The sequence below is a fragment of the Pan troglodytes genome, chromosome 1 (assembly GCF_028858775.2).
Source record: "Pan troglodytes isolate AG18354 chromosome 1, NHGRI_mPanTro3-v2.0_pri, whole genome shotgun sequence".
Lineage (NCBI taxonomy): Eukaryota > Metazoa > Chordata > Mammalia > Primates > Hominidae > Pan > Pan troglodytes.
Window position 1 is genome coordinate 77,848,742 of NC_072398.2, and position 16,919 is coordinate 77,865,660.

A 16,919-nucleotide genomic window follows, 5' to 3' on the forward strand; every position below is an offset into this window, starting at 1 on the left:
TTGAGTATATTACTTTTCTTCTGCTCAAGGAATAAAAAAAAGACTCAAAACTCACATTCTTTACTTCTGTTTGTTCTTGGCCTGCACTGGGACTGCCAGGTCAGCAGGACCTTGATTATGGAGCTCATCCTACACAGAGCCCTGAGTCTGTAATGCAGACGGAGCCAGGCTGGGAAAAGAAGCAGGTAAAAGCAGCTCAGTCTTGCAGGCAGAGGCTGAAATTCTTGCTCTTGCTCCTAACACTGCCGTCTCTGGCCCTGCTTCAGACGCCCTGGTCCTGCTCCTTTGCTCCTAGGCTTTCCTGGCCTGGCCCAGTTACTCCATTCTCTTCCATACTTCTTGGGCATCTTTGGAAACACTTCTTCCCCTTGGCTCTAGATAAAATGTACAAGTCTGTTCTGACTTCCACCCTAGCTCACCCATGTCCTGTTTCTTTTACAATTTCAGTGGCTCCTCATGGCCCCCTGTTCAGCAGACATTTCTAACCTTCCTCAAGGCCACCAACCCTTGTGAAAGAAGCACAGATATAATTTCCCAGCTGCCAAGCCATTCTCCAATAGACAGATAAAGTTGTTGAAACCCCACTTACGGTGAATCTCCACAGCCCCCCAAGGTCGTCGCTCCTCTCAAAGCAGGTGGGCTCCAGTCCTTCTTCCAGACAGCACTTGATGGAGGCCAGGCCACTGACCCCAGCTCCCACAATGGCAACTCGCTTGGCCATGTTCTCCTGCGTGAGGAAAATGAAGCAGGCTTTTTATTCACAAGCTCCACCCCACCCTTGGCTGCTCTAACAAGCCAGGAAAAAGAATTTGGAAGATTAGGCGTTTTGCTCAGTTTGAATCTTCTGTAGCGGGTCTCTGGTGTGTGAATGTGAGAAGGAAAATGTTCAGGTCACTGGTTAACCCTGTGCTTGGTATGTTCCCGCCCCTCATGCAGCACCGGTGCCAAACGTTCGTACAGTTGTCAAGGCTGTAGCTTCTGGCAGAGCTGCTGGAATTGGACCTTTTACTGGATAAAGTCTTGCACTTCAGACTGTGCTGCTGCCTCTAGTCTCCATTCTGTGGCCCTAGAACTGCACAGATCAGCAGATTAGGAAAAGGTCACCTTGTCAGACACAATCTCTTTATCACATACAAAACTGAAGCTCCGATTGGTGTGGTGACCTGACACAACACCACACAGCAGCTGGTGGGGTGGAGTTGGGACCAGGAGCCACCACACCTGTGGCACCACAGGTGCTACTGCGGCACTGCCCTGTGTGATCCTGCCCCTGGCACAATGCCAGGGCCCCAGCTGTGCTGTTGGTGTGTCCCTTTCACAGGTCACCAGTGATGGTCACCAGTGGGAGAGAGAGACGGTGGCTGCCAGGGAGGGTTTGTGGTAGAAAGGTAGGCATGCAAAGCCATCCCTCCCCTCTCAATTGGATACTGATTCACCTCCAGGGCACATGGCACAGTCACCACTGGGATGGGCCAGAGAATCTTCTGGCACCAGGCCATGTGTTAATAACACACATGTGTAAGAACACCGAGAGGCAATAGAGTGCATTGATTAAGCAACCAGGCTCTGGATCCAGGCTGCCTGAGATAAAGCGCGGCTCTATCAGTTACGACGGTGTAATCTCGGACAGATTAACCCTTCTGTGCATCACAAATATAAAGAAAACAATAGTAGCTTCCTTGAAGTGTTTTGTGAGAATCAAGTGAGTTAATAATGTAAGGTGTCTCAGAATAGCTCCTGGCACATAGTAAGTGCTCAGTAGCTGTAAGTTATTGAAACTTTAAAAGCATTTCCAAGAATTGGTATCTGCCTTTTACATCAATGAGCCTCTGTTCTTTTAATTCCTATAGCATTTCTGGTCAGTAGCACACACATTTGTCACTAAATTATGTGATGTTAGCTTTTCCCCCAATATATTTTTGTGACAGTTTTATCTCCCTAAGTTTGTTAAGTGCAATGCCCCCAAAGACATAATTTTTCTAAAAATTTGCTATTTTTTATTTCACAGGTGAATTCTCTTCTCAAAGCTGGATATGCATCTTTTTTTTTTTTGGATTAGGAACCTGAGAGAAGCAGCTCAACTGTAGAGACTAAAATGCTCAATTTTTTTTTAATGAAATAAAAAGGTCCTCTTTTTTCAAGCAACATGTAAAAGTGTTGCAGGGCTGGTTGATTCCCATAGCACCTGGATATAATTTACTGGGGAAGAACTAGTAGATTCCTTCTAGGGGAAGTCATGTTTTAGGCCCTGAAGGACACTATAAAATCAAAAACCTTGTATAATTTTCCCCTCTCTGGGCCCAACAGGAGTAAGGTGACCCCACATTTAGAGAGGCAGTTGTGAAGTATGGGTATTGGGGGTAGACACATGTGTTTCAGAATCCTATTCTATCATGAATCAACTTGGTGATATAGGAAAATGACTTACCCCTTTTGAGCCTCAGTTTACTCACTCGCAAGATGGGATAGAATGCTACTCTTTTTTTTTTTTTTCAGATGGAGTCTTGCACTGTTGCCCAGGCTGGAGTGCAGTGGTGAGATCTCGGCTCACTGCAAGCTCTGCCTCCTAGGTTCACACCATTCTCCTGCCTCAGCCTCCTGAATAGCTGGGACTGCAGGCGCCCGCCACCATGCCCAGCTAATTTTTTGTATTTTTAGTAGAGACGGGGTTTCACAGTGTTAGCCAGGATGGTCTAGATCTCCTGACCTCGTGATCCGCCTGCCTTGGCCTCCCAAAGTGCTGGGATTACAGGCGTGAGCCACTGTGCCCGGCCGAATGCTACTCATCTTTGTACGACATAGTAGCCATTCGATAAAGAATATCCACTTTTATGAGAAAAACAATTCCAGGAAAAAGGAAAGAGTATTGCATATATACATATGATATTGGCAGTTGTGCACAGAAGCATGCTGGCTCTATAAAGACAGCAGGTCTGCCCATAGCATGACATTAGTGCCCACAGCAGGACAGCAGGAAAGAAAGCAGGTTCTTTGTGTTAGGGGAGGGTGAGGAGCCATTTCCATGAGCTGGGTTGAGAAAGAGGGTGAGGCAATTTTCCTATCTCCCCTGAAACTAGAGAGGAGGCCAGTAGAGGGGGGTGTTATTTCCCTGGAGAAAGGCTAGTAGTGTTTATCCTGCCAGGGTGTCCAGAAGGGTGTCCCAGACAGAAGGAATGGGCTCCTAGTGTAGAAAGGACCAGTGTTATATATTTCCTTGACTAGAATGTAGTTTCAGGTACCCACTGCTGACTGAAAGCACCTGGCTGGTTTAGTAAGAAGGAACTACCTACTCCAAGTGCCTGGAGCAGAGGGAAGTACAGCTGGAGACCTGGATCTGCTGTGAGCTAGCTGTGGAGACCTTGAGCAGGAGACTGAACTGCCGTGGGCTCACTTTGCAAAAGAGGATCTAAGTAGTCTCTTAATCTAAGCACCTGACTCAGTAATGTAAACATTTGCCTTTAAACATTTGAAGGATCAACATGGAGAGAAAGATTAGAATTATGGCCAGCGGTGGAACTGAAAAGGCACATTTTTGCTTATAGCACCTTCCAGCATTTCAAGCTCTAAAATTGGCTTTATTCAAGCAGCATCTAGATGACAAATATTTGGAGGTATTATAAGCAGATTAACACATTATATAGAGGGTGAAACGAAATGCCCTATAACATTCTATCAACTCAGATCTGTGATTCATTCTCTGATGAGCTCAGGCATCAAACACTCAGTGGTTTCTATATTGCTAAGCCCAAGGTTGTGTATTGGGATTGCAAAGGAAGAATAAGGCATGACGCTTTCTCTAGAGCAGCAATCAGTCTGGTAGGGAAGTCAGACGTGAAAATATATAATTACAAGATTCTGTGTAAGATGCTAAGACAGAAGTATGTCTTATGTACAAATTGCAATAAGAGCACAAAGAAAGAGGTGCCAATTCTGACAATGGGTTGGTAGGAAAACAACACAGAGGATTACTATTTGCTCCAGATTTTGAAGGATGAATAGACTTCAGTGGGCAGAGAAGGGAAGAAAGTGGGCTCTAGAGTTAGGGAGCACTGAGAGTAGGGGCTGGAGGTGGTGACAGAGGTGTGTGAAGCTGCTTGACCCCACAGTAAGCTTGCCTTACTCTTGAGTACTAGACCAACGACAGTGTATCATCCATAAGGCATTGTTGATGAACTGATCATGTCTATTAGTCTTCTGTATATATAAGGTGTATGTTTCCCCAAAGTAGGCATTTTCTTTGGCTCATCTCTTATTTTCTTGTAGCTCCTAACAACACACTTGGTCTATAATAGCTGTTGTGTAACTATTTGGCAATGGGTTGATTTTGTGATGGGTAAAATGAATTCATTTATCATCTATATCCATTTCAATTTAAAAATTAACTCGGGCCGGGGTGGTGGTTCATGCCTATAATCCTAGCACTTTGGGAGGCCGAGATGGGCAGATCACTTAAGGTCAGAAGTTCGAAACCAGCTGGCCAACATGGTGAAACCCTGTCTCTACCAAAAATACAAAAAAGTTAGCTGGGCATGGTGGTGTGCACCTGTAATCCCAGCTACTTGGGAGGCTGAGGCAGGGGAATTGCTTGAACCTGGGAAGTGGAGGTTGCAGTGAGCCAAGATTGTGCCACTGCACTCCAGCCTGGGTGACAGAGCAAGACTCCATTTAAAAAAAAAAAGTTAACTCAGTAAAAATTTGCTGTAAGCTAATATCCTAGGTCAAAGATTCCTTCCTCAAAATTACCTTTTATTGGCTAGTCCAAAGGTAGTGCGCTAACTCGATTGATTGTTTACAGTTACAGAGTTACAGATTGAACTCCTTGTTCTACTTTTTCCCCCTTTCTCACTACTGTACTTGACTAGTCTTAAAAAATACACAACTTTTTGTTAAACATCCAATATACAGAAGCCTTCTACCTGGGCCACCACCATACCTCAGCTGGACCAATGTAGTCAGACTTCTCTGAGCAGTAAATCTCCCTGGGGCTTTTCCTTATTATTATTATTATTTTTGAGATGGAGTTTCACTGTTGTTGCCCAGGCTGGAGTGTAATTGCATGATCTTGGCTCACTGCAACCTCCGCCTCCTGGGTTTGAGCGATTCTCCTGCCTCAGCCTCCCGAGTAGCTGGGATTACAAGTGCGCACCACCACACCTGGCTACTTTTGTATTTTTAGTAGAGATGGGGTTTCTCCATGTCGGTTAGGCTGGTCTCGAACTCCCGACCTCAGATGATCCACCCGCCTCGGCCTCCCTTATTATTATTTTTTAAGGAGATGAGGTCTCACTATGTTGCCCAGGTTAGTTTTGAATGTCTGGGCTCAAGTGATCCTCCTGCCTCTGCATCCCAAGCTAGCTGGGACCATAGCCATGAGCCACCATGCCTGGCAGTCTTTTGAGCTTTTCATGGTACAGGTAGAGGGTTTAATTTGATATTTTTGTGGATATCTGACTTGAAAATTTCAGGTTTATTTATGAAGACAAAGTCACAGTATATCTGGAATCAGAGCCATGGGGTAAACTAGAAATGTGTGTTTAATGATTGTGTTTTAGAAAGTGAAGGAAATGAGTAGGGAAATATAAGAATGATGATAGAAGAAAGAGAGGGAAAGAAAAAAGGACACAAAGTCGGTTTCAAAGTCACCCTGAAAGGTTTTTTGTTTTTTTCTTTTAAGTTTTCAGTTCAGATCTGCTTGGTGTATCACCATGTTCCCATATGAGTTGTTGTCAAACGTGAGAAAAGCCAACATGAGAGCACATGAATGTCAAGGCGCACAATATCAATATCAGCTTCACTCTCAGATCAAAATTCATGCTTCCAACCACTCCTTCAAGTATTGACAATTATATGAAATCAAACTGATTTTTTATTTTTTATTTGAAAGACTGAGATTCATTTAAATAAACAAACTCATATTCCTGAAGCCCCAGACCGTGGTAGGCAGCCCTCCCTCTTCTGTCCCCTCACCCCCACCCGTTAGCCACAGTGAGAGGAATGGAAAATGAGAAAACACAAGAGCCTCTGCCAGAAAAGGCTGCACCAGATGTGTGGTGAGCACAGTGCACCTGTGGCTGTGGTGGCAGCTGCCACAGGCCCCTCCCTGTAAGTTAAGTCCCTGCAGCCACAGCTGTGGGAGAAGCGTACTTGTAGAAACAAGGCCAGTTCAGCATCAGAAGGCAGAGGCAGCATCACCGACTCTCAGCCACGGAATGGATGGAGAGCACAGGGCTCAGGGACAGAACAGGCCAGGTGGAAAGAGGAGAGGCATGGTGGGGGGCTGAGGCCCCTAAATTTTGGCCCTAGGGAAAGAGATGAGGGCAGTTGGTCCAGTTTTGATGGGTATGGGGAAGGGACTGTATTAGTAAGCACAGGGGGAGAGGATGCCAATAGGCACCCCAGAGGTGACAGGACAGTCTGAACCCCCACCCTGGCAGAAGGGAGCTTGACAGCTCTGGGGCTCTCTGGGAATGTCGCTGCTAAAATGGATATTTATATATATATTAACCATTCATGGGAGGGCAGGGGCAGGGACTGGGGTGGGATTGGAGGATCTGGCATCGCATCCTGTAGCTGGTCATGCCTACCTGAGAGGGCTGGAGGAAACCAAAGTGGTTTAAAACATTTAAGTGTGCTTCTTCAGAAAAAGTTTTGTCTCCCCACGCCACTTTTTATTTAAACTAAAAATAATTTCTTGTTAGTGACTGCTTTGCATTTAGACAGAGTGATTGATAACAATTTATAGGAGATTTTGTTGGGGTGAAAAGCACACTGACATGCCACCGCTGTTTATTGGAGTGCGATTTCACGTGCAAATGCAAAAACATTAAAAATGTTATTGCTCCTTATGTGCATATGCGGCAGCGCTCCTCGAGGGGGCACCAGCTGCGGGAAGTCTGTTCCTTGCAGACCCCTGACCACGCGATGAATGAATAAAGTACACTGACACACAGATATTCTGCTCTGCCAGTCCAGCTGAGGGTCCAAGCCACTTACAGGCTCCCTGCTGAGCCCTGTAAACAGTTGCGACTCGGCAGGGAGCCTGTAAGCACCTGGGACCCTCAGAATATCTGTGTGTCAGCGTACTTTATTCACCGGTCATTGGGTCAGGGGTCTGCAAGGGACAGACTCCCCACAGCTGGTGACCCCTCGAGAGGAGCCCTGCCCCCAGCTGGTGCCCCATGTGAGGCGCTGTGTGAGGAACTGTGCGAGGAATGCTGTGAAGGAAACGCGACGAACCGCCCGAAAACGAAGGTAAGAAAAGAACCCGCGCGGTCAAGTCAGTGAGTAATCAGTAAGTCATTACTGCGGCAGCGCCTCTCACACGGGGTACCAACTGCGGCAGCGCCCCTCTCGAGGGGGCACCAGCTGCGGGGAGCCTGTCCCTTGCAGACCCCTGACCCAGCAATGGATGAATAAACGTACATTGACACACAGATATTCTGCTCTGCCAGTCCAGCTGAGGGTCCAAGCCACTTACAGGCTCCCTGCTGAGTCCTGTAAACAGTTGCGACTTGGCCCTGATCAGCTAGTCAGACTCACATTTATTCGGTAAGATTAATTAACAGAAGCTTGAGTCAACACCGTTAGAGGGTAATTGATATTATGGACTTCCCAAGTAAAAAGCACTTAAGCACCTGCCGTACATCAAAGGTTAGTTTTAAGATCACATGAGTAAACAAACTAGGTAGGTAAACTACTCTGCCTTCCTTTGTTACTACTTTAATTTGTTTAACTAAAGGTAAAGATCAGGTTGCCTTCAACCATATCTATTACTGAAGTTATGCAAACTTCTCGGCCTTCCAAGAAGATTTGTGTCTATCTCCATAACTATCTTTAATATTTTTCCCACCAGCCTGATTGAACCCCAGCATAGATATTTAATAAAAATTTGGCCATTCCTTTGTTGGAAGTTTTAAGATAAATTTATTATTATTATTTTAATGAGAAAAGCCTCAGTAAAGCTGACTAAATATAAAAGAAATAAGAGATAAAAATAAGAAAATAGGACTAAATTAGGAAGGTAGATGCCAATGGGTGAAAATTGAGTGAAAAAAACAAGTAAAATAACTTAAGCAACATAAAATTACTAAATGAGTTGGGAAATCGCTATTGGTTGTATAAAAGTGACTGATTTTTAACTACAGGGTTAGAAACTACTATGCTTTTCTGTGAATTTTATACTGCTTCCTCTTCTTGAAAGTTGTAAAATGCAAATATATAATTTACTGAAGTCAGATTGAGTGTCCGCTTTGGTTTAGTAGGACAGTAGATCATGAGAGGTCAAAACATGAGGTGACGCCTGTCATTACCAAACTGCAGCGGCACTCTGAGCTATTTTAAAATTTTGAAGAAACACAGTGATTCTTGATGTCAGTTGAACACTATGCTAAGTATTAGCTGAAAGTAGTTAACAGTTTTAATATTATAAAAGACTGTGTTCCATTTGCTGACATCATATCTTTGCAAAGCTGGGTGTTTGACAATTGCTATGACAAAAAGCAAGTATTGCATGGAAACTGAGGTAGAATAGAAATGAAGGGTTCATGTCTGATCTGATTCCAAGGTTTGAGAAGTTGTGCAGTGCTCAGCAGGCACATAAACCTTATTATTAAGTAATTGGGATTAAGAATGAAATAAAAATATTATTTTTCTTTTAGTTCGTATATTACTTGTTCAAAAAACTACAAAGTTGTTAGAACATAAATAGTTATTAAGTTTTTGTCTACTTAATAGGAGAAACTATGGTCTGGGGGCACCTTGAAGAAATTGCACACCAAGGGCTCCTTGAACCTAGAAAGTTGAAAACTTCTGGGCAAGAGTTTTATTTTCCGAATTTATTTTATTGACCCGGAGATTTTATTTGTTGGTGTCAAGAAAATGCATATTATACTATATTTGAGGCTAGCATTGTATCAATTAGCCAATGTTTAACTGTTTCCAGTGTGACTCACCTATGCATTTACTAGGAAGCCATTGGCACTGTCAGATTTGTATCCAGCCCTCTATTTATGCATTCCCCATCTTCTCCTCCTTCCCTACTCCCTCTGTCTCTCTCTCTCACATACACACATACACACACACACACACTCCTACACCTTAGTGCATGAAAATACTTCAGAATACTGGTTGGCACAGACTGCACAATGATACCCTATCCTCAAGTGGGTTGTGACATTTCAGGAGTAATCAGAGAGAGATTCAGCTGGATGGCAGTTGGGGTGGGTGAAGGTGCCTACTTAGCCCCTGGGAACAAAGGAGCACAGCTGGTAAGAAACTTGGGTCCAAGGAGGGCCATACTCTGGGATTTCTGTCCTCTAGCAGCAGCTCCTCATTTACTCAAATGTTCCTAACCACAACAAGCAAATAAAAATTCTCCCAGGCTTTAGGTCCTCTGTGCCAGTTACAAGGCCATAGCAGGTTCCCTAGGATGCAGGGGAAACTCTAAGAAATAACCAAGGACTCAGTTTCTCCATCTGCAGAACAGATGGCATAGACCTGAATATCTAAAAATGATTTTCAAACCCTTGATGTTTATGATCTTGTGAATTTAGCTGGAGCAGGATTAGTAAAAAAGATGTGCCAATCACATGGAAATCAATAAATTTTGACATAATGCATAGAATGAAGCATGAAACACTTTTAACAACAGAAAAAAAGATGACATGACAGAACAGATTAGTCAAATTCTAAAGGGGCTTGCCTTTTGCTTCCCACTTGTGCCAAATGCCAACATTTGGTAGTCACCCTTCAAAAACTATGATCTCAGACAATGTTAGAAGCTGCTGATGGAAGCACTAAAAAAAAAAAAAAAGACTTTTCCTCTTGCATTAGAAATCCAAGTTTTTCCCATTTGATTCAACCACTTAATAATCTACCCAGCAGTATACTTACCTGTCTTCCATGTACACAGGTAAGTATACTGCTGGGTAGATTATTAAGTGGTTGAATCAATGATATTGTCCCATTATAAGTATCCAAACATTTACTACTCCTATACTTTGGGCCAAGGAGTAGCTTTATAGCTCCTCCAGGGTTGGACAGAGAAAGCTGCTTTCTGATAAGGTGGTTCTTCCCTGGAGCACAATAACAAAACAGGAAAACTCCAGGCCCCACTTTCCTCATCCAAAGAAATCAGAGATTATATCTGGTTACTTACTTTACGTACTTATAATTTCTGGTGCCAATGGCTCTGCCACGCAGGACTCTGGTATTAGCAGAGATCAAAATGAATCAGTATGAGCCAGTGCTGGCTTGGGAGTCCCCAGCACAGTGGATAAACCTGGTCTAAGAGATAAGGAATGTTAAATTTGAAACCCAAGGTTAGCCGTTGTTTATATTTTAACTTGTTGATTAATGCAACAGCGAAATGCTAGGAGAAACACTGTCTGGTGATATGTACTTTAGACTCACTCTTCTGCTTACAGACTATAAACTAAGTTAGGGAGTTACACCAGCATCCTCACTTGTTCATCAATTTTATTCTTTAAGGGGATGAGAATAAAATAAGACAATTATGTTAACAGTTACTACACCACAGATTCACTTTTAAGGGCTTTGATCCATTTCACCTTTAGGGACAATTATTATTTTTAAAAAATCATATATTACTCACATTAGTAAACTCAATTTGTAAAGGCTTTTTAAGTGCAGCTGATTGCCCAAGCACTTGGGAAATAAAAGACAGGTATATGGGAGGAGTCTGATCTTGGGAATCACAAGTCCTGGGTTCGAGTATTGTGTTCACCAGCTATTATCAGAGTCATGTTGGAAAAATTGTATAACTTTTCTCAGCTTTAGTTTCCTCAATTTAAAATAGGCATGATCGAGTGGCTGCCAGGGGCTGGGGAAAGAAGGGAATGGGGAAGGATTGCTAATGAGTATGGAGTTTTCTTTTGGGTGTGATGAAAGTGTTTTGAAACTGGATAGAGGTTGTGGTTACACAGCATTATGAATGTACTAAATGCCACTGAATTCTATACTTTGAAATGGTTAACGACAGATTGTTGGAAAATGGTGGATAGGAGGCAGGACTAACTTGCAGTTTCCACGCAGACAGACAGAACAGCATGTGGAGACTCACGCAGTGAAATTTTCCTCCAAGAAGTACTGCATGAACATACCAGGAAAACCAAAAGAATTCACAGAACCTTTGAAAGAAGTGGCTTGCCGCTGCAAACTCCATGAGACAGCTGAAAAACTGTGAGTGCCCAAAGTGTGAGTGGGGGAAAAAATCTGCCTCCAAACACGCAAACCCACTAGGGAACCTAAAAATCCAGATCACAGGAGAAGGATTTAACCTTACCTAGAGCTGAGATGAATTTAGAGAGCAAAACGAAATATAAAAGTAGAAGCAGTGGGAAGATCCCTGTAGGTACTCTTGGTGCCCAGGGAAGTCATTTCTGACTTTATCTCACAGGGGTCCTTGAGGAGGGCTGCCAGTGAAATTGAGGAAGGACCACAGGGAGAAGGAAACTTCCAGCTGAACTTTGTAATAGTTTTGACTATTAGCCTGAGAAACACCAATACTTATCCAGAAGACCTTAGGGCAATCTTGCATTCTCCCTATACTACCGCAGCTGATGCTGTCTTGAAAATGAGGAAAAGGAGTCATTATACAAAAAAGATACTTGAACACACTTGTTTATAGCAGCACAATTTGCAATTGCAAAAAATGAAACCAGCCAAAATGCCCATCAATCAATGAGTGGATAAATAATTCATGGTATATACATACCATGGAATACTACTCAGCCCTAAAAAGGGATGAAATAATGGCATTCACAGCAACCTGGATGGAGTTGCAGACCATTATCCTAAGTGAAGTAACTTGGGAGTGGAAAACTGAACATTCTATGTTCTCACTCATAAGTTGGAGCTAGGCTATGAGAATACAAAGGCATAAAATGATACAATGGACTTTGGGGACTTGGGGTAAGGGTTGGAGTGGGGGGTGATGCATAAAAGACTACACATTGGGTATAGTGTACACTGCTCAGATGATGGGTGCACCAAAACCCACAAATCACCATTAAAGAACTTATCCAGGTAACAAAACACCACCTGCTCCCCCAAAAGCTATTGAAATAAATAAAATAAAAAATTCTAAAAAATAAATAAAACAGGCATAATAACATCTGCATCAGATAGTTGTGGTGGGGATTAGATGAGATAATCTATGTCAAGAGATTTGTGTATACATAGTAAATACTATGTATGATTGTAATGATGATAATGATGATGATGATGCTGCTGTCATTGCTGGACCAGATAAGGTGTCTTGATTGCTGGTTCATAACACTGAAATGACTCCCACAGGTACAGAGAATAAATTCCATGAGAGGTTGGTGGACTGAAGCAGAGAGAAATTTCTGAAAGAATATGTCTTTTTCCTTGATTTTCAACATGGTATAACCCTTTGACCTGGAGGTCCTGTGTATCACTGAGTATACTGCTTGCTCATTGGGCTCACCTTTTGCCTCATTTCTGGCTTATTAAGTATTCAGCACAGAGACAGCATTGTTAGCTCTGTGAAATTCAGCTGCTTTGCTGCAGCTATGAAAATAATAATATTTGGATGATTTCAAGCTTAATTATACCCAGAGAGTAAGCCTTTAAAATGACTATTAGTTCAAGTATGTTTTCAAAAATCAGAATATGTTTGATTTGTAATTTACCTTGGTGTGCAGCATATACACATCAAGGTAAGTATGTAAGTACTGGGATTTGGTACACTAATGGTGGGACTTAACTTGTCCCTGGGCCTTACCAGGCATGCTGCTAACATAAGGAGAATCATAGGACTTTAAACTGTTGGTTGAGAATAAGATGATGATTTTATTATATCATCTCATTTTCCATAATCAGCAAGAGACTTGTAGTAATTAAAAATGAGAAGACCGGCCTTCGGTGGCAACTTCAGTTTCTGCTATTTTTAGGGATTTTTGTTAGTCAGTTATACTCTAGACCATGGGATAAGGAAGGATATGTAGTCCCCTTATTCGAGTGGACCTAGACCCTAAGAAGCTGAATTGGTAGACAATAATGCTCTTTAGGAAATATTCTGGACCTCCTACCTTCAGGGAAGATGAATGGTAGGATTGTTCTTCTTGGCCCTCTAGCGGTTGGTTGGGAGGAATGTGACTCGTTCTGGTCAAAGAACTGTGAGCTAGAGTAAAGTGTCCTTTCTGGGCTAGAGCACTTAATTGCCAGTAAGATTCCATAGAACTTTCTTTTCCTTCAGTGTGGTAATCAGCAACTTTCAAGATGGCTCTTCTGTTAGTCCGAATACCTGGTGAATGTGATGAGCAGGGCCTACATTAATGGACACATACATGAAATAATCTTTGTTTTATTTCAAGGTATCGAGGTTTGGGGATTGGTTGTTAATGCATCATACCAAGTCTTTATTGATCAATGCACTAGAGGGATGTTTCTTGGCTCCTTCATTGTATTTCTCAATCATCTTCTTTTTTAAAAAGTATATTTTTTATTTCGATAGGTTTTTAGGGAGCAGGTGGTGTTTGGTTACATGAAAAAGTTCTTTAGTGGTGATTTGCGAGGTTTTGGTGCACTCATCACCCAAGCAGTGTACACTGTACGCAATGTGTAGTCTTTTATGCCTCACCTCCCTCCTGCCCTTTCCCCTAAGTCCCCAAAGTCCATCGTATCATTCTTATGCCTTTGCATTCTCATAGCTTAGCTCCCACTTATGAATGAGAACATACAATGTTTGGTTTTCCATTCCTGGGTTACTTTACTTAGAATAATGGTCTCTAACTCCATCCAGGTTGCTGCAAATGCCATTATTTTGTTCCTTTTTATGGTTGAGTAGTGTTCCATGGTGTGTGTGTGTGTATATATATATGTATATATATATATGTATTACAAATTATTATCCACTCATTGATTGATAGGCATTTGAGCTGGTTCTATATTTTGGCAATTGCAAATTGTGGTGATGTAAACATGCTTGTGCAAGTATCTTTCTTGTGTAATGACTTCTTTTCCTCTGGTTAGATACCCAGTAGTGGGATTGCTGAATCAAATGGTAGAACTACTTTCAATTCTTTAAGGAATCTCCACACTGTTTTCCATAGTGGTTGTACTAGTTTAAATTCACACCAGCAGTTTAAAAGTTTTCCCTTTTCACCACATTCATGCCAACATCTATAATTTTATATTTTTAAAATTATGGACATTCTTGCAGGAGTAAGGTGGTATTGCATTGTGGTTTTGATTTGCATTTCCCTGATCATTAGTGATGTTGAACATTTTTCCATATGCTTGTTGGCCATTTGTATATTTTCTTTTGAGAATTGTCTATTCATGTCTTTAGCCCACTTTTTGATGAGATTGTTCGTTTTTTCTTGCTGATTTGTTTGAGTTCCTTGTAGATTCTGGATATTAGTCTTTTGTTTTATGTATAGATTGCAAAGATTTTCTCCCACTCTGTGGGTTGTCCGTTAACTCTGCTAATTATTTCATTTGTTGTGCAGAAGCTTTTTAATTTAATTAAGTCCAATCTATTTATCTTTGTTTTTGTTGCATTTGCTTTTGGCTTCTTGGTCATGAAGTCTTTGCTTAAGTCAATGTCTAGAAGAGTTTTTCTGATGTTATCGTCTAGTATTTTCATGGTTTCAGGTGTTAGATTTGTCTTTCATTCATCTTGAGTTGTCAACCATCTTCTTCAGTCTCACTTCCATTACTCTATTTCACTTCTCTGATTCACAGTTAGAGCCACAGAATTTTAGAGCTGAAAGAGAGCACGGAATTTACTTAGTCTGAAAATTGGACCCACCCCGTGCAATTGTTTTTCTCTCTACAAAAAACAAAGTTAAGACAAACACAATTCCCTAACTCACAACTTCCCGCTACACTCGAAGCATCAAAGGTCCCCTACCTACACAGATCTTCCCCACAGATGCCTGTAACTCTAAAATGTGAGTGTTTGTTTTTTAATGCCACACATTAAAGGAAGTAATTCCCTCTGTTCCTTACACCTCGAGGTTATTATTTTTCTTTTCCTGAGAACCCACCTTTAGAATGAAAGCACTGAAAGTGGAGTTGGAGGGAGAACCAAGACTACTTAAGGCCAATTATTATGCTTGAAATGAGTTTACTAGTGTCAGTAGTGGTGATTCAGTGACTCACATATCCACCATCTGAAGATTGGAGGAAATAGCCACTTTTATGTTTTTCTTTTTTAGAATTTCTTTAAACATCTTTATAGCTTGATAAACATTTGTGACAAAGCCTGCAACTGTACGTTAGAAAGTATCATATCTATCATATCACTTAGAATTCTATCTTGAGTCTGCCTAAGGGGTTTGTAATTAATACAAAAGGTATTACATGGTATCATTTTTAAAAATTTTTTCTAAAAAAATGGGTACATGTGCAGAATGCGTGGGTTTGTTACATAGGTATACATGCGCCATGGTGGTTTGCTGCATCGATTGACTCATCGTCTAAGTTCCCTTCCCTCACTCCTCATCCCCAACAGGCCCTGGTGTCTGTTGTTGCCCTCTCTGTGTCCATATGTTCTTATTGTTCAACTCCCACTTATGAGAGAGAACAAATGGTATTTGGTTTTCTTTTCCTGTGTTAGCTTGCTGAGGATGATAGCTTTCAGCATCATCCATGTCCCTGCAAAGGATATGATCTCATTCCTTTTATAGTATCCCATGGTGTATATATGCCACATTTTCATTATCCAGTCTATCATTGATGGGCATTTGGTTTGGTTCCATGTCTTTGCTATTGTAAATGGTGCTGCAATAAATGTGTGCATGTGTCTTTACAGTAGAATAATTTATATTCCTTTGGGTATATATCCAGTATTGGAATTCTAGGTCAAATGTTATTTCTGGTCCTAGATCCTTGAGGAATCACCGTACTGTCTTCCACAATGGTTGAACTAACTTACATTCCCACCAACAATGTAAAAGCATTCCTATTTCTCCACAGACTCACCAGTATCTATTGTTTCTTGACTTTTTAATAATTACCATTCTGACTAGTGTGAGATGGTATCTCTTTGTGGTTTTGATTTGTATTTCTCTAATGATCAGTGATGTGGAGATTGTTTTCATGTTTGTTAGCTGCATAAATGTCTTCTTTTGAGAAGTGTCTGTTCATATCCTTTGCCCACTTTTTGATGGGGTTGTTTTTTTTCTTGTAAATTTGTTTAAGTTTCTCATAGATTCTGGATGTTAGATCTTTGTCAGTGGATAGATTGCAGAAATTTTCTCCCATTCTCTAGGTTACCTGTTCACTCTGATAATAGTTTCTTTTGTTGTGCAGAAGCTCTTTAGTTTAATTAGATCCCATTTATCAATTTTGGCTTTTGTTGCAATTGCTTTTGGCGTCTTAGTCATGAGGTCTTTGCCCATGCCTATGTCTTGTATGGTATTGCCTAGGTTTTCTTCTAGGGTTTTTAAGGTTTGTGGTTTTACATTTAAGTATTTAATCCAACTTGAGTTAATTTTTGTATAAGGCTTAAGAAGTGTCCACTTTCTGTTTTCTGCGTATGGCTAGCCAGTTTTCCCAGCACCGTTTACTGAATAGGAGATCCTTTCCCCATTGCTTGTTGTTGGCAGGTTTGTCAAAGATCAGATGGTTGTAGATGTGTGGTGTTATTTCTGAGGTCTCTGTTCTACTCCATTGGTCTATATGCCTGTTTTGGTACCAATACCATGCTATTTTGGTTACTGTAGCCTTGTAGTATAGTTTGAAGTCAGGTAGTGTGTTTCTTCTAGCTTTGTTGTTTTTGCTTACAATTGTCTTGGCTATACCGGGTCTTCTTTGATTTCATATAAAGTTTAAAATAATTTTTTAAATTCGTGAAGAATATCAATGGGAATAGCGTTGAATCTGTAAGTTATTTTGGGTGGTATGGCCATTTTCATGATAGTGATTCC

General features: G+C 41.5%; 1 protein-coding gene and 1 long non-coding RNA gene across 5 annotated transcripts in view; one reads left to right on the forward strand and one right to left on the reverse strand.

Annotated features, from left to right (window-relative positions):
- Positions 1 to 10,287, reverse strand: part of FMO1 (flavin containing dimethylaniline monoxygenase 1) — a 37,455-nt gene extending 27,168 nt beyond the window's left edge. For 2 of the 3 annotated variants that reach the window (XM_001142411.7, XM_009438189.5), the window contains exons 1-2: positions 10,157 to 10,287; positions 590 to 727 (exon numbers count right to left, since the gene is read on the reverse strand). In XM_001142411.7, the coding sequence (XP_001142411.1) occupies positions 590 to 721 (132 nt within the window). In that variant the 5' untranslated portion in view covers positions 722 to 727; positions 10,157 to 10,287. The remainder of the gene's footprint in view (positions 1 to 589; positions 728 to 10,156) is intronic. The other variant, XM_001142786.7, reaches the window with a different exon arrangement.
- The window catches only part of LOC112206015 (uncharacterized), a 133,763-nt gene continuing 123,389 nt past the window's right edge, over positions 6,546 to 16,919 (forward strand). For both annotated transcript variants that reach the window (XR_010151825.1, XR_002940137.2), the window contains exons 1-2: positions 6,546 to 7,251; positions 11,053 to 11,199. This is a non-coding gene — a long non-coding RNA (uncharacterized LOC112206015). The remainder of the gene's footprint in view (positions 7,252 to 11,052; positions 11,200 to 16,919) is intronic.